Raw genomic sequence first — 24,781 nt, forward strand, 5'->3', positions numbered from 1 at the left:
CAAGCTGTTATTGCTATTTGGTGAGTTTGACTGTTAAAAGAGTTCATTTTGCAGTTTATACTTGCATACACACACACACACTGTCTTATATTTTTGTATCTATGTATGTTTAATACATAGACAATAAATAAATAATGTCATTCTCATTAAAAACACAACCTCATAGCATCAAAATAAAATGTCAGTTGTATCTCACTTTATCAATAAAGTGGGTCCAATCCTGTTTTTTTCATTTGATACATTATTGGTTCTTTTATTTGTTCTAATGTTTTAATTATTTTCCTATTGTTTATGTGTGTGTGTGTAGGTGTACATGAAATGTCAAACTTTAGCTAAATGTTACAAAGCGGCATGTTTTACGCAGATGACAAACATTGTGAAACACTTGTATGACTCATAAATTGTGTTGATAACCTTCTCAAATATACAGGAAATGTGTCAGAGGGAAAAGGGAGGCCCATGAGGAGAGACAGAGGGAGAGAGAGGAAAAGGGAGATGGAGACTTACAGATTAAGTGGGAGAAAGAACAGACAAATGGCGCAAGAGACAGAGAAATCGCACTTTAAAAAAAAAGAAGAGCCCAGAGCATTCGCGGTAATGTCATTTGATGAAGAACGTGAGCTGTTCTGTAAAAGATGGCGGGTTTATTCTGAGAAAATCATTTCAGGGAAAAGCAGATTAGAGTCGCTCGTGAAAGGGTAGGGATCCTGAAAAAGTGAATGCCAAAATGACTAAATATTGAAGAAAAAAGTGAAGGACATGGAGGAAGTTGTCCTGAAAACGAGGGCGAGCAGTCCATCAGTGTCTAAGGAGAAAGAACAGGACCCAGCTGTCGCTCCATAGGCCACCACACCCAGCCCTGAGAGACTCTATTTGTTGTTGTAGCTGGCCTTTATGACTCTGTGAAAAGAGAAGGGGAGAGAGGGGTGGTGGTGGTGATGCACTCGGTGCAACTTTTACTAAAGAAAAGAAAAACAGGCAAGAGGATCAAACGTCTGCCCTTTTGTGAGGAAATGGGAAAAGGTGGAGTAAAGAGGGGAGGGTGTGCTTCATCACTTCCTCGTTTGCCATCACTATGTTATGACGTTCCAGGTTTTGCTATCTGAGTGGAGTGGAGTGAGTGCCAGTGCTTTTGTTTGATTACCCCAAGACTCAGGAGTTTATGAAAACAGCCGGGGACGTGACCTCAGCTGGGACCTGCACACGGACTCTGTTCCCACCAGATTTCCTCTAAAACATCTCTGACTCCGTCAAAACCACTTTCACTCCCATCCTTCACTTTGCCTCTGACGTCACTTTTCTCTCTATATCTTTAACCTTTTTGCCTCAGTGTTCCTCCCCCACATTTTACAAAGTACTTCAAGGATTCAAAACATGGGTTTTCTTAGCCACACACGTATAAGGAATAGTGGCGGTCCTTTATTTGCTCGTACAGTACATGTCTGTAGGTTTGTGTCTGAAATTTGAAAATAAGATGCAGTCACAGCATTAGTAGTTACTAATTTACAATGTCCTTCCCCAGAAAGGCCTTTAAAAGAACAAATCGTTGTTAGTCTTGGTACTACGGTATAGCAGGTGTCACATATGATGATCTACTTTCTCTCGTGCAGTCATAATTACTCAGCTCTGAGTAATTAATCACTTGATTTAATAGTGGTGGCTTAGTATCTAGATGTAGGCCCCTCCCCTTCCTGTCTCCAATCATGTCCTCTTCCTGCCTCAAATCTCAATGAATAGAGTGTGTACCCAGCACGCACACACACACACACCCAGTCAGTTCACAGCGTTCCCCCCTGAGAGCTGTAGCCCTGGAACAATGAGGACACCAGAGAGAACACAGAGGATTGCTGCAGGAAATGGAGGAACAGAAAATGCTCAAAACGGGAAGGAGAGGGAGGGAGGGAGGGAGGGGGGGGAGCACCTAAACTCTGTGTGATCTCCGTCCAGACCTACTTTATTCTGAAGTAGACATTTGATGTGGGAAGAGTTTTCCTGAACATGAGGAAAAGACGTGCAACATCAGCGGCTCTGATGTTGTGTTGAGGTTTAGGTCACAGAGACCTGGAGTTGTTATACACTTATTAGTTATTCCACAAAAACCAGTCGGTGGAAGTAAAGACGCAGCATCATCAAGGGTCACTTCGTCCCTTATGGTGCATTTCTACCAAAAATTACAACAGACGAAGAAGAAATTGGCTTTTTCACCTTTTTGTTTTCACAGTCAGCGAAAAGTCTGATTTTAGTCAGACTAAGACAAGAGCTTGGTTTTCTTAATTTCAAGTTAGTCCAACTAAAAATCGAGCTGGTCATAATCGGACTAACATACCTGGACAATGTGATTCATAGTCTGATTACATGTATAAGCGTAGTCGGACTTGAGTCGGACTTGGCATTCCGTGCATGCCCCATGCACGACGGCTGCGACTTACTGGGAATTTGCAAGTTGTCCAGTTGCATGTCTTAGTCCAGGGTGTCAAACATACGGCCCGGGGGCCAGAACCGGCCCACCAGAGGGTCCAATAAAAACAGGATAAATTTGTTAAAATTTCACACTAATCTAAACATAATGTCAAATGCTCCAGATACCCGTGACTAAATGTTTGTGCTTTTATAGAGCCAGTGTGCTGTGTAAATAGTAAATTTAGGCATGATATTGTTGAAATTGCACTTATATTTCTCAAGAAATTACATGTTTTGTAAAATTATCCTTCATTAAATGTAAAACAAAGGAGAAAAAAACAAAGGAGTTCTTGTTGTTCATAGGTTATTATTCTATTATTTTGCTATTTTTACTGGTCCGGCCCCCTTGAGATCAAATTGTACTGTATGTGGCCCCTGAACAAAAATGAGTTTGACACCCCTGTCTTAGTCGGACTATGGCCATAGCTCGATTAAACTGTGATGTTGTGATATTGATGTTGACCGGAGCCGAAGCAGATTAAAACCCACATTCCCAAAACCCCATTTCACCCCACGAGTGAAAAACCTGTTTAAATGCAGGATTTAGTAGGTTGACCAGTGGGAAAATAGTATATAGTTTAGTCCTGTGGGATGTCTAGATGTTATGAAGGTTGAAGCACTTAGAAAGTGTGTTCCCCGTTTACATCGAACACACACACAGTACAGCTTTGAGTCTGGATCACTCAGTTACAACATCTTACATCCATCAAGGCCTGTGTGGAGCTGCTTCTTCAAATGAGCATTTTTACTGCCAAGCAATTTCAGCCAAAGCTCTGTTTATTGAGTGGAATTGTAAATTCCGCCTGGAGACGTGACTTTATTAAACAGAAGGCGTTAGAAGCTCCAGAGTCCTCCTGGCTTTGCGTCGCCTGTACCGCGGTGATGAGTAGTAAACCAAGGTCGGCGTGAAGAGCACAAAGGCTCTCTTCACGTGCTCTGACATGCATCACAGAAGAAAGAGTCACAGAGTGTGTGGGCTTCACTCATATTGGAAGCAGTTAGCATTTTTGGACGAGAGAACACAGCTCGTGCGGTAGATAAGACGCTGGTAAACTCTGAGCATTAAAATGACCACAAGTCTTTTTTTAAAACTCATTTGTTTGAGTCCTTTAAAACACTAGTTGTCAGTGAAATTAGGAGAAAAAAGTGTGATTTGTGAGAGACCATGGCCCCTCAGTGTCTGGTGGTATCTGCTGCTGAAAGCACTTAAATTGGCATCAGGTTATTTTTGTATCTCTTGACTCTGAGCTCCACGACACATCACAGATGTTTACAATGGCCAATATTAATCAAATGTGGTTGTTCTTTTTATTTATTTGAGCATCAATGTGGCCTCCATCTTGACCTCTTATGTCGTGGCCATATCTGGAATATTATTTGGATTTTTTTGAATGCTTTTTCTCCGTGGTTATGCGCACGTTCATCTTGATTGATCTGCTTTCTCAATTTGTTTGGGAGTTAAAAATGTGTGCTTACACATGTTTAAGGGAGAAGCGAGAATCGTGTGCTATTATACGGTTACAATAGAAATTTAAGGAGACTTTGTTTATGTTGGAAAATAGACAAGTTGCTAATTAAAGGGGGGGAAAACCCACATAAAGGGAAAAAGCCACATGACTGAATAACATTCGACTTCAACAGCATTCTCCACTACAAAACACATGAGGCAGCGCCAGTTTTGTTTGTTAACGCCATACTTGGGTTTTTCTGTCGGTTGGTGGTCATTTCACAAAATTCAACGAGTGGGGAAAAGTTTTATGAGCGCACAACAGCTGCACGAGTGCGAGGAGAAGTGCTCAAGCAGAGCCTGCTCCACGTGACGGAGAGGGAAAGCAGGAGAAAATCGAAACGTGAAATGAAGACCAAAGCCATTCGTTTCACATCCGTTTGCCTCTCGCCGTCACTTTGAAGCGCTCGGAGCTCTGGAACACCAAAGATCCAGGTCACAGCCCCGTCATTTCCCTGACTCTGTAATGGCTTTGACCTTTTACCTTCTCACCCCGCATTAAACTGCCTCCGCCGCTGAAATCACCACGCTGCGGATTCCCGCCACTTTGTGCAGGAATGTCTGAGGGGAATTCAGGAATGTAGCTGGGAATGCCGTGTGCAGCAGCAGCAGCAGCAGCAGCAGCAGCTGGAGTTGTGTTGGGATGCATGAGGTCATTCTTCTGTGCTGTCATGCACTTAACAGCTTCTCTGTCTGTGAGCATTTGCTGCAATTACCTGCACGTGTGTGAGTGTGTGTGTGTGTGATTATTTACAGTAAGTGTGTTACTGGAAAAACGACTACAATATAGGGTTTACCACTCTTAACCCTTTTTTACTGGAACGTGACACACTGTCTTCCCAGACCAAGATTAGACGCTGAATGTTTGTTTAGCCAATTACATGTCCAGAAATGTTTCACCCTAAACTGTGCAAGAGTCACAGTAGATGAGAAATGGTAGACAGTTGCCACCCTGCTATGAAACCCACAAATACAAAACAGCCTGTTGAGATTGTCTTTTTAAGTTGTTGTTTTTTATGCACATTTGCCGTCAGCAACACACAAAGATACACAGATACACAGCCCCGCTTGTGCATATACACTGAACCACCTGATGCTATTATTATTATTATTATAGTGCTCTTTGTCATCAGCGAGCGTGAGGATTCCACAACACCACACTAAAGAACTAATGTGACATACACATCAGTGTATTAACCCTCAACCATACTTGTGCCATACTAGTCACAATTCCGGTCAAAATAATCGCAAATTAGATATTTATTCAAAGTCATTCAGCCCCAGCGTGATATTTAATAAATAATTTAAAGTGTAGTACTGTGGTTTTCTGATAGTACTGACTGTTTTGTGTTGTATTTAAGCCTCTGACCACTAATTGACAGCAGGTTTTTTGTCATTAGACTCTCCCCCCCCCTCCTTTCACTCCTCTCATTAGTCAAAGAAAACTGCACACATGTCGAAGGATACATTTCTGATTGGTCACGTCTTAAATCCTATTATTTCACAATTCACTCCAGTTATTAGTAAGGCATTAATGCACTTTACATGGATTTATTTGATTATTTCATATCTAAAACACAATATCTACTTCAGAAATGTCAGCAACAGCATGTAGGACTTTGCAGGAGTTCCACTTCAGGTGCCTCCTGTGTTTTATACAGACTGTGTTGTGTTGTCGGGCAGATGATTGAACGAGGCTGCACAAACTGATACAGGCAGTGATTCTGCATTTTGGAGGAGTTGCATACTCCTCGTACACACACACAGAGTCACTTGGCTAGAAAAAACACCGTTGTAGCTGGTAACATTATAATAGGATCAGAGGAGAGGGCGACACCAGGGCACCATGTGGAAAATACCAAGATATTATGTAAGCCTTACTGAACCTGGAGGATAGAAAGAGAAACAAAGCACATGCAGTAGTTTTACAGGTAACACTAGACTTTATAATATGGTAATTACTCATTTTGATTTTGAAACATTTCCATGTGCATGTATTTCACTGACTGAAGCCTCAGGGTCATTTTCACTATTACACAACACACTATTACTTTGATGTTACTTAAACAAAAGAGTTGTAATTGTATCTCCTTATTACTTTGTAATTGGGATGCTGTTACATGATATCACGCCCCCATTACAGTACTATCACAACTTTCTTACTAATCTGTAAAAGAAAGTGTTACTCAAGCTTCTCCTGTTTTTATCTCCATCAACATAGTTTGAATAAAGTCCAAATGTAGATTTAAAAAAAAAGAAAGAAAGAAAAAGGAATAGCCAGAGGGTTATTTTTTCATCTTTTTTCCCGCAGATGAAAGGCTCATGATCCAGCTAAACCAGATTAGGTTTATTCCCTCAGTTGCACCTCAGGTGATTTTAGACCTTATCACACCTTTGTTCTTCAAAGTGATGCCATTTCACAGCTGAATACTCTTCCATGCCGGAACCTGAATCCCCAGAGCGACGACATGATTTATGAATATTAACTGGCCTGAATCCGCATATAGATGCGATCCACTCCGCTGTGTGTGTCTGTGTGTGTGTGCGCACTATTGTTGTTGTTCAGGTTCTTTCCAAAGAAATGCATGTTGTGGGAGAAAACTTTAAAAACAAAACATGCATATTTACTTCTTGCATTGACTTGCCAGCAAGTGGATTTCTGTTTGATCGTAGAAGAAGCAGCGTGGATGCTCCTCCTCTCCCTCCTCCTCCTCAATATACATCTCGGCCACGTCGTCCAGACGGAAACGGCACGAAGCGTAAACCGTCTTTTTCTTTCCCCATAAAGACGCCTTTTTTTTTTTTTACATTTTAAAAAAAGGACTAGTCGCTTAAAAAAAGCGACTTTCGGTCATAAATCTGTGGACGGCCCCTTAGCCCTGAGGGACTCCTCTGATCCTCTGAGCAGGATGAAAGAGGAAGCATCCATCCCTTCATTAACATGAATCACTGACGGATGTTAAATCATTTTAGAGGAAATAAGACATTTTCACGATGAAGTCTGAACTAACTGCAGTGTATTCAAGTGTTCTACACACTATTAAGATGAATCCTTTTGGTCTTTTAATTGCAAACATTGAATTTCAAACGTCGTAGCCTACGTAAGTGCAATACAGAGATCAGAATGTGTGCATGTCCTGTTATGATATATATGAACTAATGAAAAAACTAGTTGTTGTTTTAAATTAAGATGAATAAAAAAAGTGCTCCACATAAAAGCAGCCAACAACAACTTCTCAGTAAATGTTCTTATTTTCATCTAACTTTGCGCCTGCTTGAATAAAAAAATGATGTAAAACTGTTTTTTAAGGTCAAATGAAGTTTTTAACTTGGCAGCGGGGGCCATTTTTTAAACATTGCGGCTCGTTTTATGAACGTCTTTAACAAACAAAGGGAGTCAGCGTGGTGAGGTTTCCATGAGTCTCTCCGGAGAGCAGCCTGGACGACCGTGCACCTCACACCCATTTTTAATGACTGATATCAGTGGGTCAAAGTCAGTTTTTTTAGCTTTTGGAAAAAAGACTGAAGCCTAGATTCACGTAGGCAGGATTCCTCATTTCTCCTCGGCATACAGTCACCATTGTATCCAGCAGCCATAAACCACGTCACTCTGTGTGGTCCACTAATTGCATATCAGATGGAGCCAGTCTCTGTGATGAAAGCTTGACTCTGCGCTTTGTGCTTTGGTGTCAGTTCTAGTATGTAAAGCAGATGTGCGTTTAATAGCTGAGCTCATCAGTGGTTGTGTACCGCTGCCTGGTTGAGCGGCTTTTAAGGTTGGATTTCCACTGGAGGCCACACACACACACACACACACACACACACACGCAGGCTTGGTGTGTTTTTATCGACAGCCCCTGAGCCGTGTGCCCGGAAACAGGGAAGTGTTCCTGAAATGGCACTAATCTCACTAAACTGTGATGCCGCGCAGCAAGTGCGTTGTACTTTTTGGTATCACTTTTTCCCAGAAGCGGCGCTTTGTCTCCGAGTCTGCAGACCAGTGTGGTAAATATTGCTTCAAACCCTCGTGCTGAGGCTTGTGCCGTGTTTGTAATCAGCAGCAGCAGAGGGTTGGCTGCTGCAGCTTCATCGGCTAAAAACCTTTTATATCTGATCACATCCCCAGCTTTGTGTCAACAACTTAGCCTGGGCTCTACATGTCATATTGGCTGGCGCCCAGCTGATTATGAACACAAACACATTGACACAACGATTACATGCAGCTTAGTCTTGGACTTTATGAAACATCCCAGCGGGAGCTTCTTTTTTTGTTGTTTTTTTTTCCTAACCTGAAGGTCCTGAAGTGATAAGGCTGCTTCAAAGTTAACGATGTGTTGACGATTGTGTTTCTGCCAATCCCTTTGTGATGCTGTCATGGTGTGTGTCTGTGTGTGTGTGTGTGTGTGTGTGTGTAGTGTGAGGGTCAGCCACTCACAATTAACAATTTGTAGTAACTTATTTCCCAACTATGATTTGGAGTCTTTCAAATTCTCTGAGCCCAAACTGACATCTTTAAATGTCCAAACATTTGAAATGTTAAACTAGTTATTGTGTGATGATATGATGTGGAAAAGATGTGCGTTTGTTAAACAAACAACACGTTTAATGTATAAGATGAAGACAAATGTTGCTTGTATAACGTTTTAAGCTGGATTTCTGTGCGTTCAAACGTTTTTAAATCCACTAAATTATTCCTGAACTCTAATGTAATTTGTTTTTTCCTCAAACATAACTTGGACCAATAAAAAAAGTATAATTTCTGCATCTGCCATGCCTGAAATCTCTGTGAGCACATGGACCGTACATGTCGACTGTGCCTCGGTTATTGCTTTCGTCATCAGTGTAGTGTGTGATGAGTTAGTCAGATTGCAGACTTGTCCATACTTTTGGTTTTTGGGATGCAAAACATATTAAAATGTATCACAGATTGTAATTTTAACAAACATTGGCGATTCTGTTGCATCATTCTTCGTGGCTAAATCTGTTTCCTTTGCACTTTTAGCATACAAAGTTTTTTTCCCCCCAAAATTCTATGTTTCTATTCGGGTTTTATTTTCTGCTCAAATTGAATATGCACAGAAGAACAGGTTGATGAAAACCCAGCTTTAGAAACAGCTCTCTATACCCTTTGTATACATACAGTACACATATGTATATGTATATATATATATATATATATATATATATAGATATGTGTATAATTACAATACCATCCAAAAATGTGTAAAAACAATGAGTGTAAATAGTGGCGTAGTGTGACATTCAAGTAGGGGTGAGAATCACAGGGGAACTCACGATACGATACGCGATACCAATAATATCACGATACCAATAATATCACGATACCAATAATATCACAATACCAATAATATCACAATACGCCATTATCCTGCCGTAAACTCCCTCTACGTCACATACTGAAACTGTCAGGGACTGTTTACTTTAGAGCGCCTTAATATTTAAATTTAAACATCGATATTTGCCCTGGCGTATCGATTATCGACGATACATCACGATATCGACATATTGACCCGCCACTACGTTCAAGTTTACAATTTATAATCATATTAAATACAAAAATGGATCATCTTTACATTGGAGTTCACTGATCTAAATATTCTATTATTCCTCATTTGTCTTCTTCATAATAAAAGAAGTTTCTCTAAAAACAGTATTTTACAAATATCTGCACATGCATGAGTGCAACACAAAGTAAATGGTTGAGACACATCCCAGGTATTATGGTCTGTTTGAAAGTAGTGCAGTAAAGTAGTTGGGCTTCAGTTTTGCTGGAGCTCTTCACGTTACATAAGGCCTCTGACCCCCAGCCCCCCCCCCCTCTCTTTTTCTGCCCCCGCTTCTCTTTCATTCGGCACAAAAGATTTCTCAAAACACACACACACGCCATCAGAGCAGCGTGGCAGCCTTCCAGCGAGGGGCTCCAGTGTCGCTTCATTTCAAAGAGCTCTTTGCTCTCCATCCCTTTTGATGCTCGCTCCCCGGCAGCAGTGGAGCGGAAAAGCCCAACGTCCAGCTTTGATATGAAATTTGTCCCTGATTCTCCACACTGCCCCGCGACTCGGAGCAGGAAACGGAAAAAGATCCACTCGCTGCCCGCCGTGAAAACATTAAAATGACTTTTTATTTTTTATTTGCCGTGCATCTGTGGCACAGGTTACCCCACGCCGGGCAACAGGTTGATCAGCTTTTGGCAGAGCTGCACAAATGACTGGTGTTCAGATGTAAAATACAGTCGTGTGTGAGCATCAATGTGCAACACTTACAGCTTAAGTAACCCGCAGTGCTCACACGGCACAGATCTGTGCCGCAGGTGCACCCATGGTAATTTACTGTGGGAATAATGCACAACTCCTTATATGGACATCCTGGGTGTGTGTGTGTGTGTGTGTGTATAGGTCACATACTCAGGCTTAAAAAAAAATGTTGTGTTGTTGAGTCAAAGTTATGATTCATTTATATAGAGTGAAATAAATGAGCAATAATTGTGCAGTTTCATTGTGAACTTTGAACTGTGACGTATTTCACAAATTCAATCCGATTGTAAACATTTTGAGGACTTTTTGCTCACGTGTGTTTATATAGGTGCTGAAAAAAAGGATATAGTCTCTATATATACTGTACGTTTAAACAAAAAGTGCTCTGTGTTCTAAGGGTTTAAAATGTTTCTCGTTACCGAAAAGAAAACGTCAGTCGCAGCAAAGCTACGCCGATGTTTGCACAAAGATGCTTGTATTTCACCACTTTTTCTTCATATCATGGGTCATCATGTGTGTGTGTGTGGTTTTGTGGGCAGTGTCACATTCTATTCCGTTTTCCTTTCAGTCGGAATTCCCATTTCTTGCGAGTGCTGGAGCAGTTTGTTTAAATAATGCTGCAAGTATGTGTGAAAACTCTCTCTTCCTGTGTGTCTGTGTGTGTGTGTGTGTGTGTGTGCGTGTGTGTGTGTGTGTGTGTGTGTGTGTGTGTGTGTGTGTGCGTGCGTGTGTGTGTGTGTGTGTGTGTGTGTGTGTGAAACATTCCAGTGTTAGAGGTATGTGAATTACGTCTTACAGAGCGAGAATGTGAAGAATCTGCAGCCCTGAGAAGGCCACTGTTGTTTACTGACGCAGTACTGTGAAGGAGGTTCCACGTGTGTGTGTGTGTGTTCATGTCTCTCTATAGTTGTGAGGACAGATTCTGATTCTTCAAAAACCCTCATTGTGTGGACGTTTTGGGTAGCAACTCTAGCAGCATCTTTTAAGAGCTTTTTCTGAAGGTCATGACCTGGTTGTAGTGTTAGGGGCCAGTTTCTCTAATGGGAATAATTGTGTTGTTTTTGTTTTGCTTCTGTGTGACACTGATTGGAATATTCTTGGGTTTGTGGGAAAAATCCAGACATTCAAAGACAACAGCATTACGAAATTTGGGGGAACATTTTTCATACTTTCCTCCAAAAAAAAAGGTAATTAACACATGAATCAATGGTGGAAAAATAGAACACGCCCCTTCACCCAACCACTTTCAGATGACATACGGAGGTACGAGTTGTCGGGCATGCTGAGGCCCTTAAATATGTGATTTATTTCGCGGACAAAATAAAAACAATCGGAATAATAATAACTAGGCCTGCTTGTGGGACTCGCGGAAATCTGAGATTAAAGTCAGTATTCTGAGATTAAAGACAGACAGAAATCTGAGATTAAAGTCAGAATTGTCAAAATTCTGAGATTAAAGACAGTCAGAATTCTGAGATTAAAGACAGTCAGAAATCTGAGATTAAAGTCAGAATTATGAGTTTAAAGTCAGAATTCTGAGTTTAAAGTCAGAATTCTGAGATTAAAGACAGTCAGAGATTAAAGTCAGAATCAGTCAGAATTAGATTAAAGAGAATTATGAGATTAAAGTCAGACTTCTGAGTTTAAAGACAGTCAGAATTCTGAGATTAAAGACAGTCAGAATTCTGAGATTAAAGTCAGAATTATGAGATTAAAGTGAGATTTATGAGTTTAAAGTCAGAATTGTGGGTTTAAAGTCAGAATTCTGAGATTAAAGTCAGAATTGTGAGTTTAAAGTCAGATTTATGAGTTTAAAGTCAGAATTGTGAGTTTAAAGTCAGAATTCTGAGCTTAAAGTCAGAATTGTGGGTTTAAAGTCAGTATTCCGAGGTTTGAGTACACACAAGAATGTAAAACAGCTTTGTCACAAGAAAACCTACAGGACCAGATTCTGGACGTTATGACCTTGTTTCACTGACAGAATCTGCAGCTCTTAAAAACACATAAAAGAAATGTGTTTTGATGAGAAATCATCTGAATGAACTGTTAATATCAAAAACATATTTGTGTGTGTCAACAGATTTGGGACATGAGCGATGACGAGAGCATCTGAAGGACGAGAGCAAGAACAAAACCCGGAGCCGCTGAACTTTCCCCCCCGCGGGGGGAAAGCGAGTGAGTCACCGGCGGCTCAGTGGACCACAGTGAATTAAACAGTCATTAAAGTATATTCCCCCAAAAACAAGCTTCATAATAACTATTTCAGACATATTGATTCAGTGGAAGAGTTTAAAAAAAAATGATGAGTGGCAGAATAATGTGATTGAGATGTAACATCGGTTCGTTCACTCTTTGAAACACTCCACATTTCTATTTTGTCTATCTTTAAATATCTACTTCAGTCACAGGTTCACTGTCTCCATCAGTGCATGTAATGGATTTGCTGAAGAGCCTCTTGGCTTTGACCGACGACATCTGCTCACTCGTTCAGTTTGAAGAAGAAAGAAAAAAAGAAGAAAACAAGAGCTTTTGACCATTTTATGAAAAATGCAAAACACACAAAAAAAAAACACCGTCGCCGACATCTCGGCAAATCCCTCCATCTCCCTGTGGTGTTTACTTGTGACTGCGCTATATACAGTAGTTAATACTAAAACCAGCTTTGTTTGTTTCTCTGAGAAATCATGCACAGATGTTAATGTACGATTCCCACAAATCATGTACTGTTACTCGCGGCCACGGCTAAGCACTTTAAGCCGAAAGAAGCAACAATAGAAACAGAAGGTCTTCATTTTCTTTATGCGCTTGTCTGTATATTCTTTATTTTTATTTTTATTCACTCTGTGCCCTGTGTTTGATCTGCTAGCATAATATTTTAAAAAGCAGCTGCTTGGAGACTTAAAGACGGTGATTAGTGCAATTTTGAAATAAGACACTGAGGTCTAAATTGGGAGGAAAATGAAGAATTTACAAATACAATTACACAGTTTACACAGTTCGCCTCCAGATTTATCCTCACGTGGGATTAAACTCAGGATTCAGACTGTTCATAATTATCCGAGGGTTTGTTTTTTTTGGGACCTAATTCTGTTACGTTTTTACCATGGAGCTGAAATAAAGTGTACGTCTTACACCATTTACACCTGGGAGAGTTTTAGCTGTAATCAATCACTTTCCTTTCACTATAACAACACATCCTGCAGTAGATTGGATCCAAATATAACCATCACACAACAACAACAACAACAAAAAAACAGCAGCGCAGTAATGAGACACAGGCCCACACACACAGACTGTGGTTTAAAAGCACTTTATTGTTCATCAAGGCTACTTTACGTACAAAAAAGGTGGCCTGCCAAAACCTTTTTAGTAGAAGGAGACACAGAGCCACAAAATCCACTGTTGTTTTCTTAATACACTTCTCTTTTTTTTTTTTCTTACAGTTCAGAGTATTACTACCACTAAGCACATGCTACTTCCACTTCAAACAGGAACCTGGAGAATGTGGTACTCTTTGATTTATCTGCACAGTTTTCACGTTTTTAAGATGGGAACCGAGTCGTCTCCACCTCGCTGAGAAGCGATGAAGCAAGGTGACCTTGAGCACAAGATATGAAGGACATGTTGGAAGGGGTTTCTCCAGACTCGGTTCCCATCTGTAAACCAAAAATCAGTCATTAAATGACAGATTTGACAATGCAGGGATCCAATGTGCCTGCTCGCCCACGTTCAGTGGAAATGTTTGGATAATAAAATTCACTGGGCTAAAAGGTCAAACTCTTTTCTGCTCACAAGTGAAATCTTTTGTTCAGGTGTCTCGGAACGTCTCACGCAACGGGGGTGGGGAAGAGAAAAACACATTTTAAAACGACTGCAAAACATCGTGGACCAAATGGAAGTAGCGATTGTCACTGACACACCCACCAGTGGCTCTTTTCATGGTTTCATAACGTTTATTACTGTGCTCCTGCACTTGAACCTTTTAACTCTAACATGACAAACTCTATAGAAACAAAAAAGATCAACTTTTTTTTCACAAAAAAAAAAGAAGGAAAATGCAAATGATTACAATATAAGGACAGGGAAAACAACAACAACAACAACAAAAACAATTAAATAGCTACATATCATTAACAAATTAATTGTTCCTCAAAAAATACCTACGATTTTTTTCTCTGTACATTCGTTACGCACAGCGTAATGATGGTCTTATAGTTACCTATTATAAAAAAGTATTTTTTTTTATTAAGTGATTTTCCTACAGTGTGTAGGGAGTGTGTGCCAAAGCAGAAAAGAGAGCCTCCTACTACCTACAGGCTGGTAGTGAAACAATAAATGAATGAGAACAAATTACAATAGAAAAAAACGCTTATGGACACCAAGCCCCCGTTCCCTCATGTTTTTCTACGACGCTACAAACTCTACATCCAATCTTAAATCAGGGTCAACTAAGTCTGAGAAGAGGACGAGTCACACTGCAAAAGACTTTTGAGACATCGCGCCGATCACAGACTGACCGCGCTTACAGGAGCTCAGCTCCTGAAGCTCCACCCCCGTCACCTTCAAACAAACGCAAAACAAAAATAAACCACATCCACCGTCCACAGTTCGCCACACGGCACGACAAAATGAATCCACTGGCAGCTGAGTTATACTGTAATCTGAGTTTCAATCTGTAGAAGATGTACCATCAGTTCTGGATCAGCACAGGGTGGAATGTGTGGACACTTTCGAGATCAGTATTTTACAAAAGTTTGACTGATTTCACTGTCATTTCTGCGACGCCTCGGGTTATTTTGAACAGGACCATTTCACGGGAGAGAGTCTGAATTCACCTGTGGGTCCTGACCCAGTCTGTGGGAATAACCGCTCGACATCACTGATGTTTTCACCAGACAGATGTACTGAAAATAAAATGAATCTTACAACTGTAAACTTCAGACATACAATAACTCTTCCCCCCCCCCACCCCACCCGCTGGCCACAGTTTGTGTTCTCGGCTCTGAATGTCCTGGAAAAATTCTTTTTTTACGGCATCGGTTGTCGCTTCGTCATATGACCGGGACTGTTCGTGGACACCTTGTTATTAGACACGCGCAATATAAAGAGGTCAGCCGGGAACCTTGAAGACACGTGGCCCTGGCTGGTTATTAGCTCAGTCTGTTGATATGGAGAGATGTGGCGTGTGTGTATGTGTGTGTGTGTGTGTAAGGCCTGTACAAAGTTCCCTATAGGAGGAGGAATGTATGCCACAGTGTATGGCGCAGGCGTAAAATAATTGTTTTTTTCAGACTGCAGCAGCAGCAGCAACAATGACGTTCAGAAAACAAAGTAGGGAAAAAAAAAATGTTTTGACACCAAATCTGGACACAAAAAACTCAGAGAGCTTTGACAGCACGTGATAAATCCAGGTAAATTAAAGGGAATCCTTGTGTGATGACTAGACATCGCCTGTGTGCTTGTGTGTCCTCGATATAAACCGTTGTAAAGGCTGGGCGATTTTATGACAGTGCCTAAGTGGACTCGAAACATTTACCAGGTTTTAATATCAGGCTTAAATGTTGTTGTTATCTTGTGGAGAACAAGGCTCTGCAGACTAGTTTGTGCCAGTTTGGTGTCTCAGCTCAGTCACGGGTGAAGGCTGTAGCATCCTGTACCTGATGGATCAACATCTGTAACAGGCAGCAGCGCATCCCAGAGCATCCCAGAGCCAAACTCGACGCACGCGGGGGGAACGAGCAACTCGACTCTGGTGCCGAGGTGAGGTTTACGAAACGCAGTGAGCATCTTTTAACAACAGAGCCTGTCCGGAGGCCGTCCCACTGTAGGTGTTTGTTACCATACTGATATTAATGGAAAACGACAAATACAAAAAAAAAAAAAAGTGTAATAATACCAATAACAACAATAATATGGAGTACAACTGACCCAGCAGTGAGTGTATAGTGTCTATGTCTGTTACTAACGATAAAAGAAGCAACAAATAACGTCCGGATGAAAAACGCTAATAGCAGTTAAGATTGAAATGCTTTAAAAACACTAATAGATACCAGCTATTAAAAACAAAATGGAACAAAAAAACATGCATCTGTAAAAAGAATTAGTTTACCCTTCAAACCTTAGAGAAATCTACCAAACCACAGTGTCTACAGAGGGAGGGAGGGAGGGAGGGTGGGAGGGGAGGGTGTAAGATAATTACAACACCTGTGTTCAAAGAGAGATACAAAACACAAAAAAACAACCAAAGGTGTGTTTGAAGAGATCTGAATAATCTTCTCTCCCCCGGTCAACAAACCAGACTGTTTAGTTCTTTTTCTTCTTCTTCTTTCAACCACAGAGTGAGCGACAGGCAGCGTCGTCACCGTCAGCAGTTAAACCTGCGACAACACATCGACACTGCAGTCTGTACTTCTTTGTTTTCACTCCCTCACATAATGATAATAATGATAATAACAATAATAATAATAACAATAATAATAATGATAACCCGACTGCGCTCGTTAAAAAAAATTAAATAATAATCACCATGCAATTATTTGGCACGTTTACACAGGTGATTTGGGTTACGATTGTGTTGGCGGGACAAAGCTGATACTGATCAACACTGATTCATTCACTAATTGGATGCATGTGACGTTTGTAACGCGTGACTCTGTGACGGTAAAGAAACGACATCTTCACTCACAGCGAGTTGTCAGCAGGAAGTTGAAGGACTTCGTGGTGATGTGCTTCGTACAAAGTGAGCGGACAGCCGAGTGACTAATGCTTGTGTTAGTATCCATGGTGATGATGTGTTTACTCAAAGTGAAGAGTGGCCACTTCCTCCACAGTTTACCTAATTGTTTATGCCACTTTTGTTTTGTTTTGAACATGGAGAGAGCGCTCTCTCTGCACCCCAAAGTGTGATTTAATGTGTTCTGATCTTCAGTTTAGTGCTGCTAAGGAAGGATGCATGGAGTTAACAATAACTAAACATGTTAGATGTTAACAGCTACTGTATGCCAATAGAAATCCTGTACCATCCGACCCTGTGTACAATAAATAGCCTAGAACTAATGTGAGATCATGTCCCCAAATCAGCTTTGTCAGTCCCCCTGTGTCCAGTGCCAGATTGCAATATTAACATGCCAGCATTCACTATCTCCGGCAGTAGTGCAAATCAGACCGAGTATAAACATACAGTGACATCATCGTGTGAACACATACACAGACGGGAGTGATGGGGAGAGAAGGGGGGAGAAGGGGGGAGATGATACTTTGTGATGTTTGCTGTTGCTTGTTTTCTGATGCAGGTGCACTGATGAACATCAAAAAGTTTTCTTTGGTAGCACAGTCAGGTGGATTGAGATTAGTTTTTTTCTTTTTCCTTTTGTCATCATCATTCTCTATCAAATATCTGACATCCCATAATTCAGAAGCGGTCCACAATACTACTGTTAAAAGAAACAAAAACAAAGAAGAAGGAGGAAAAAAAAAACAACAACTAATAATTAAAACACCTCCCTTCCTCTCTCTTTATGTACATATAACTACAGACGCTCGGCTCCAAGCTTGATATGCAAGGATGATGAATGAATAAATGGATGAATGAATGAATGAATGAATGGAAGGAGCAGCTTGATGCTATGGTCAGTCTTTAGGTCAACTCTCATCACTCCTTACTGATTATTGTCTGGCATTAGCATAACAGTGGTCATTGGGCCAGAAAAGCCCAAAAACGGACAATTAAGTTATTGCTGAATCATTCCTCTCTGCGTAGAGAGAGGGGGGTGAGGAGAGAGGGGGAGAGAGGGGGAGAGAGAGAGTGTTGTAGATGTTTTTAGCAGACCAGCAGGCAGGCACTGCCTCTCTGAGATGCTGCTGACAGACCGAGAGTGATGAGAGCGTGGATGCTGGAGCCAGGGTGATTGCTGGGGAACGTCGACAGATCCCTCTTAAACCCCGCCCCCTCCTTCAGGAAACCACAGAGGGGGAGTGGTTGTGATTGATCATGTGACTGTCAGGGGAGGAGTTTGGGCTGCTGCCAGACGATGAGGGGCTCCCCTTGTTTTTGATCTGCAACCAGGTTTCCCCCAACGCCTTGGCGAAGTGGTCGTCCACCGAGCCCGTGATGGACACTGAGTTTGTGGCGGCGGGCTCTGGCTCTTTGTAGTTCTTCCCAAGGCTGCGGCGGAAATGCTCTTCAATCACTGGGTCGCAGGCTGTGTTGGCTGAAACAAAAGAGGGATGGAGAGAGTTTTAGTTCCCATAATGAAATCAGAAATGTCTCTGAAGCTCATTTGGATAATAGGCGGTGGGTTATTCATTGCCCAACATCGGTTTTTCACATTGGCAACGTACATTTTAGGTCAATGGAAAATAAGAACTCCAACATCTACTTCACTTTTTCAAGGCAGTTTTTTTTTATTATTATTATTATTATATCCCTGTTCTAAATTCCATCGTTAACTTGAGATCATAGTGATTTCACTAGGGTCGTAAAAACAGCCAGAGTGAAGTTATCAAACCACAGAAAACATGACTGACACTCACAGAGAGAACGAATGAAACAGACGTTTTATTTGGCCGAGGCCTAAAATGACTCATTTATAGAGATAATAGTCAATAAATGACGCTACTGTTGCTCAATTACAGCTGATGTGCTGCCAACACAGAGACTGAAACCTCGCTGAGAGAAAACTGCACAGATTCTCTTTAAGTCGGTCTGAATGTAGAGAGTATGGGATGATGTTTTATCAGTGAATCCACTGTCAAACATATGTTTTCAACAAGTGCACTGGTTAGGAATAAGAAGAATTAGTACTAAGAGAGAATTAACAAAGTAAAGGCCACCCAGTAACAATCAGGTGATAATAATCCTGATACCAAAGAAAACAACAAACTCTGTGTTTGTGTCACATGTTCATTCAAAACGCACGAGTGCACTCACTGTTGATTCTCCTGTAGTTGTTAGTGAGGCTTGAGCAGCCATTGTGGGAGACAGGACAGTGAGACAGGTTGCAGTTGCGGTTGTTGGCTGGGGCACATGTGATCACTGAAGGACGATTCTGAAAGAGGAGAGAGGTAAAAAAAAAAAAAATCACTGTTGTGTGTAAGAGGAGTAAACAAAAAAATCAGAACTGATGAGGTTCAGCAAGAGGTTTACAGCTTAAAGGAACGATTCAGTGACCAAAAACACTTTTGGCAAACAGTCAGCGTGGTGATGTAAAAGAAAGGGGAAGTGCACAATACCTGCTGGCGCTCCACAGCGCTGACTGTGTGTGGCACCGACTGTGTCAGCGCTGCTGTGCTGCTACGTGCAGACTCCACCATGCTGTTTTTGGTGAGAGCCAGTGGCTGGTCCATAGCGGCTAAGCTGGCAAGGTGGTGATGGTGGCTGTGGCTGTGGCTGTACAGGTGGTTGCTGTGAATTCCCAAGCCACCGGGCACCACCACCCGTTCAATGGAGCTCCGGCTGTGGTCCTTGGAGACAGGAGAGCTGCGATAGTCTCCATTAGGTTTCCTGGGAAGACGGAGGAAGAGAGAGTTACAGAGAAACAAGCTTACATTCATAGACACAGAGCAAGACGAGCAATAACTGTTTTACTTTGAAAAACATTTGATAAGACATCAGTCAGACCTGGAGTTAAGTGTGAGGGATGAGCTTAAAATAAAACAAGATCCAAAGAGGACTGGTGGAAAGTCTTGAGTGGAAGAAGCGAGGAATAAAAAAAAAGAACAGTTCAGGGATAAATAAGGACAGAAGGGTAAAATTTGGTTTGGAAAAATAATGTGATGAGAGGGGGAAAAAAATAAAAAAGCAAACAAAATGACAATAGTGAATGGGTTTCTCTGTCAAACACTGCAGGAGCAGCAGATGCTATGAATACTGATCTCATACATATACACTCTGATTGCTGAGGGAGTTGATAAGACCATTCTGCATGAGCACACGCTCTAACACACTCATATTTGCCAGGCAAAGAAAAAGGAACACTGACATTCAACGTGGATATCTCCCCGCTTAGAGGGGCAAAGGAGCACAACGTGCTGGAGTGTTTTCTTAAGAACAAAAAAACATCCTCATCTCTACAATGAGTCTGCAGCCAAATTACATTGTTGCCGTTTACAAATGCATGTTATTTTATGCTTTATTATTCCCCGACTTTTATCCTGCACTATGTCCACAATGACAAGCACGATTAAAAAAAGATGCAAGAAGAAAAAGCCACAAACCCCAGTAGTAAACATGATGGATTCAAGTTATGACAATTTAATACACAAACATGATGGCTTTTTTTCCAGTCCCCCGTTCTGATGATGACTTTAACTCTAGTGAAGTCACTGCCTGATACTGTGCACACTTGCTTACAGTTAAACAGGTAGTAATTATTTTGCCGTGTGCGTCAAATGTGGTCTGTGTGTGTGTGTGTGTGTTTTTGACTGTGTATTACACCCTTCCTGCAGCTCCAGCTCCACTCCCCTCTTCCAATTTGAGGCCCAGTTACAGGGAGCAAGATTTACTGTACTACCCTCCTGCTATCTCTGCTTTTCTCTCCAGCTCAATGCACCCACATTCTTACACACATCCATTCACAATTCAACACATACCCACGACTTCCTCTGCTCTACACGCTAAACATAGACAATGAAGCCTGTGATGGGAAAAGGTAATTATATTTACTTTAAATAAACAGCAGTCAAACAATGGTGGGCGGAATACGACATAAAAATTCTGCCTTTATTCTTCACCGGATCGTGTGCGGAGGCATTTCCCATCCATGTGAAAAAGTCTTGAGAGAGAGAACATACAGCCGACTCGGAGGGGGGAGAAAAGGCTGCAGTCTCTCCTTAGGGTTTGTTTACATGCAAAACAACATGTCCAGGCAAACAGTTGTAGATGCATGTGACCAGGCAACCTGACTGCTGGGTCAAGCATCTGGAGCCCACAGCACCGTCCTCCACAAATAAATAGTCGCCGCAGAATAAGGGGATGCGGAGAGGTGGGCAGGGAGGCTGCATGTGAATGGTCCAGACCTCTATGATAAAAAAGAGTGAGGTCGGTAGTTTCCTTCGTTTGTGAGACCCCTCTCTTTTTTTTCCCCCTCTTTGTCTTTCTTTCTTCTTTTTCTCTCACAATTGGCAGCAAACTTCCTGAGGGTTAAAGAGGGGGAGACTTGGCAGCACTTGCATACACCCGAGCTGACAGCTCACCAGCAGGCTTTTAATGTTTTCCAAAGTGGTATAATTTTCTGTTTTCTTCTTTTATAGTCGTAAAAGTAAAATGTCCATCACATAACATTTATCTGTGAAGCGATTATGTTGTCAATATTACATCTTAAGCAAACACTACAAGCTGATTTCCTCTTATGTGACTCTTATATGCCATTGCACAAAAACATATCCTACGTACTTTCCATACGTAAAATGTACATAGACATTGTCACCTTCCAGAAGCTGGGTCTTCAGTTAGTTGGTAGAGGTTGTACCAAGTTAAAATCATCGTCAATGAATAGACATGCCCACATCCTCAAACAAGAGGTGCCATCACAGGAGCCAGTGAACGGGAACAACAAATCCAACCAATGAATGGCATAGCTGTTGAATCCATCACTGCCTCCGCCTTTCCCTCTCCTGACTGCCAACCAAACCCCGAAACCACAATTCATGCCAGACATCAGGCATTCAAAACCCACTCGGTCGCCTCTCTTACTCACCTCTCAATTATTGTTAAGGTCGCAGCTGGGGAAAGAGGGAGCGGAGGGAAAGGGCGGGCAGCGAGGGCTATACATGAGACACATGGGCATGAGACAGTGGTAACAATAGCTAGAGCCTAAAGACAGGGTTGCCAGTACTGAGGCTAGAGGAGAGGATGAGAGCTAAAAGTGTCTCAGCATCTACAAGGGGCGACAATCTGATTCTTTTTAGGGGTGGAGAGAAAAAGAACAGGGGAAGTAATTAGGGGTGCAGCTCAAACTCATTTTACAATAAATGTTGAATGGCTTACTAATCACTCATGGAGTCACATAGCAGTGTAAACTCTTGCACTTTCAGGAGCCACAGACAGATTGAATTATCTATGTATCTGCATTTTGATTGCAGATTTCTCATATTGAGGCAAAACTGTTTTTTTGTTTTTGTTGCCTGCTGAAGTGATCGTAACATCCCTCCCATAAGGTCAACCAGAATGAAACATTTGCCTTCGTCAAGCAACAGGATGGAGCTGACAAAACAGATGGTGCAGTGGCCCAAAGCCAGTAAAAGTTTATGCAGGGCAAGTTGACTTGAAAGTGTCTTTTGAAAAGGTTCTTTGGTAAATTCAAGTAAAGACCTACTGTAAAAAATCTCATTATGGTGATCAAACAACGTGTTATTCAGGGTATTTGAAAGCACAGTTTTAAATAAAGAGATTTTTCTGTGAAGAAGAAGGAAGGAGGAGATGGAGAATCAATCTATTCGAGTGTTTTCTACAGTAATCTGGGATATGAGCAGTCTGGCATCAGTAGCAGTCACTGTAGAGGGAACTCAAAGAAAGATCCCTTAATTTAAAACCCTCAATACATAAATAATATAGTCGTACAACTTTAACAATATTAGTCTACTTGAATCTGTCATTAAATACTGCCTTTTAAGTAACCATTCACATCGTGGCCTGTCTTCAAGTTAACCTCAAGTTAAGGATCATAACTGCAATCATGTGTTTAATGAAAAGAGAAAAAACACACACAGCCGAACACAGCTGTGCATCTATTTTTGTAAAGAGTAACAACTAGTAATTTATCCTCGCTCACATAACGATTAGCTTTCTGCAAAACGCCACAATGGAAGGAAAGTGGAATAATATAAATCTGAGCAAATAATCGACATAGTTTTTTCAAAAGTGTGCTGCGAATTTGGTGAGTTAGTTATACTTTACTATGAGGCAAAGATATGGGGGCTATAAAAGTTCTGGGATTTTTCTCACAATTGTGCTCCAGAACCGGCAGGAAAAAAAACCTCACTACAAATCTTTGGTTGGGCACACAGAGAGGGAGAGAGAGAGGGAGAGAGGGAGAGATACACACAGGAAACATCTGGGAAGAATCAGGGTACAGAAAGAAGATGACGAAAAAGAAAAAAAGAGACATGATGAAGGCTCAACCACAGGTTACAACCAGGCCCAAGCTCTGCGAGGTCTGCAGAAACCCACAAAATGTACACAGAGAGAGGGAGAGAGAGAGGGAGAGGGAGAGAGAGAGAGGGGGAGAAAGAGAGCCACAGGGCTTACCCGGACTGTAAAGAAGTATAACGACATCTCAAAAGAGTTTATGCTGATCAGTTCAGGCTGTAGTCATGGGAGTGAACAGATATTAATAATAATCTTTGCATCCTTAGTGCATTCTTTGAATACTTAAAATGCAAAGACAATACAATGAACATACTATGTTACTATGTGTACTACACATATATATTATTGCTATGAATCAAGAGCCTTTTCCCTATACCATAAAATATAACATAAGCTTAATGAAACTGCTCTGGCAAATCCCACGACTTTCGAAAAGCCTGTAAGAAAGACTTCCCACAACATTTCCAAACAGAGCCCGGACACAGCTGTTTTAAATCCTTCATGTTTTCACTCATGCAGAAACGCTGATCAAAATCAAGCACGTTATTTGCCTGTGAAATGACTGCAGAGAAAAAAGGACTGAAGACAATCCTTTGTTATCAAAAGCCGGGAGAGATCGGATATGGGAATAACCACAACAAGAAAGCAAAGAAACACACAGAGAGACACACATTTGCACACAAAAGAAAAAGAACACACACTCCCTCCGTTTTTCTCATGCTCACACACTATATAAATAGTCCTCTGTAAAACAAGAGGCTAACAATGAACATTGAGAGAGGGAGAGAGAGTGTCTCTTATTTTCTCCTCATTTGGCCTCTGGAGAAACTTCCTTGAGAACAACTTTGTGATGATGTTCCCAGTGAGAAGCAGCTGCAGTTTCTTTATACTACAGTCCTAGTACTGCAGTAAAATGATTACTATGGATTCTGCTTTTTAGGTCTTCTGTGAACACCATGAATGTGAGAGAACAATCACATACGACTAAAGACTTCTAGCTTCATTTCAAACCATGCAGCCACTAGTGGTATATCACTCTACTATTGCAACTATATTTATTACAACCTCAGAGTTCATTATACAATGAACTGTACTAATAGATAAAAGACAACGACCTACTACTGATCATTCTTATGACCAGGCCAATGGGTTTACAGCAATGTTCCTGAAATAAATCTGCAAAGACTGACTGACAACATGACCCGGAATCTACACAGTCTCTAAAGGATTCAATGTTTAGTGTTAAAAAAACATCTGAATATCTGAGAACTGTGTACTGTGGCTGGCTCTTCTTTCTAAGGAGAGGAGGGGGTGAAACAGACAGCTGAGCAACAGTACTTTTATACTCGTGGGGTCTACAACTGTAGTGTAGCGGGCAGGCGGGTGAACAGGCTGCAGCAAGCTTCCAGCCCACAGGCTCCAGTGGACAGGATAAGGCTTCTTTGTTTAAGA

At 41.4% G+C, this 24,781-nt stretch overlaps 2 protein-coding genes across 3 annotated transcripts in view; one reads left to right on the plus strand and one right to left on the minus strand.

Annotated features, from left to right (window-relative positions):
- atg7 (ATG7 autophagy related 7 homolog (S. cerevisiae)) overlaps positions 1–13,382 on the plus strand; it is a 46,896-nt gene extending 33,514 nt beyond the window's left edge. Inside the window, exon 19 of the mRNA XM_044024224.1 lies at positions 12,323–13,382. Coding sequence (XP_043880159.1) covers positions 12,323–12,355 — 33 coding nt within the window. The 3' untranslated portion in view covers positions 12,356–13,382. The remainder of the gene's footprint in view (positions 1–12,322) is intronic.
- A 154-nt stretch (positions 13,383–13,536) lies between these two features.
- Positions 13,537–24,781, minus strand: part of vgll4b (vestigial-like family member 4b) — a 36,556-nt gene continuing 25,311 nt past the window's right edge. For both annotated transcript variants that reach the window (XM_044024229.1, XM_044024228.1), the window contains 3 exons: positions 19,474–19,744; positions 19,172–19,289; positions 13,537–18,452 (listed from right to left, as the gene is read on the minus strand). In XM_044024229.1, the coding sequence (XP_043880164.1) occupies positions 18,196–18,452; positions 19,172–19,289; positions 19,474–19,744 (646 nt within the window). In that variant the 3' untranslated portion in view covers positions 13,537–18,195. The remainder of the gene's footprint in view (positions 18,453–19,171; positions 19,290–19,473; positions 19,745–24,781) is intronic.

This window comes from Solea senegalensis, linkage group LG4 (genome assembly GCF_019176455.1).
Source record: "Solea senegalensis isolate Sse05_10M linkage group LG4, IFAPA_SoseM_1, whole genome shotgun sequence".
Classification (NCBI taxonomy): Eukaryota; Metazoa; Chordata; class Actinopteri; order Pleuronectiformes; family Soleidae; genus Solea; species Solea senegalensis.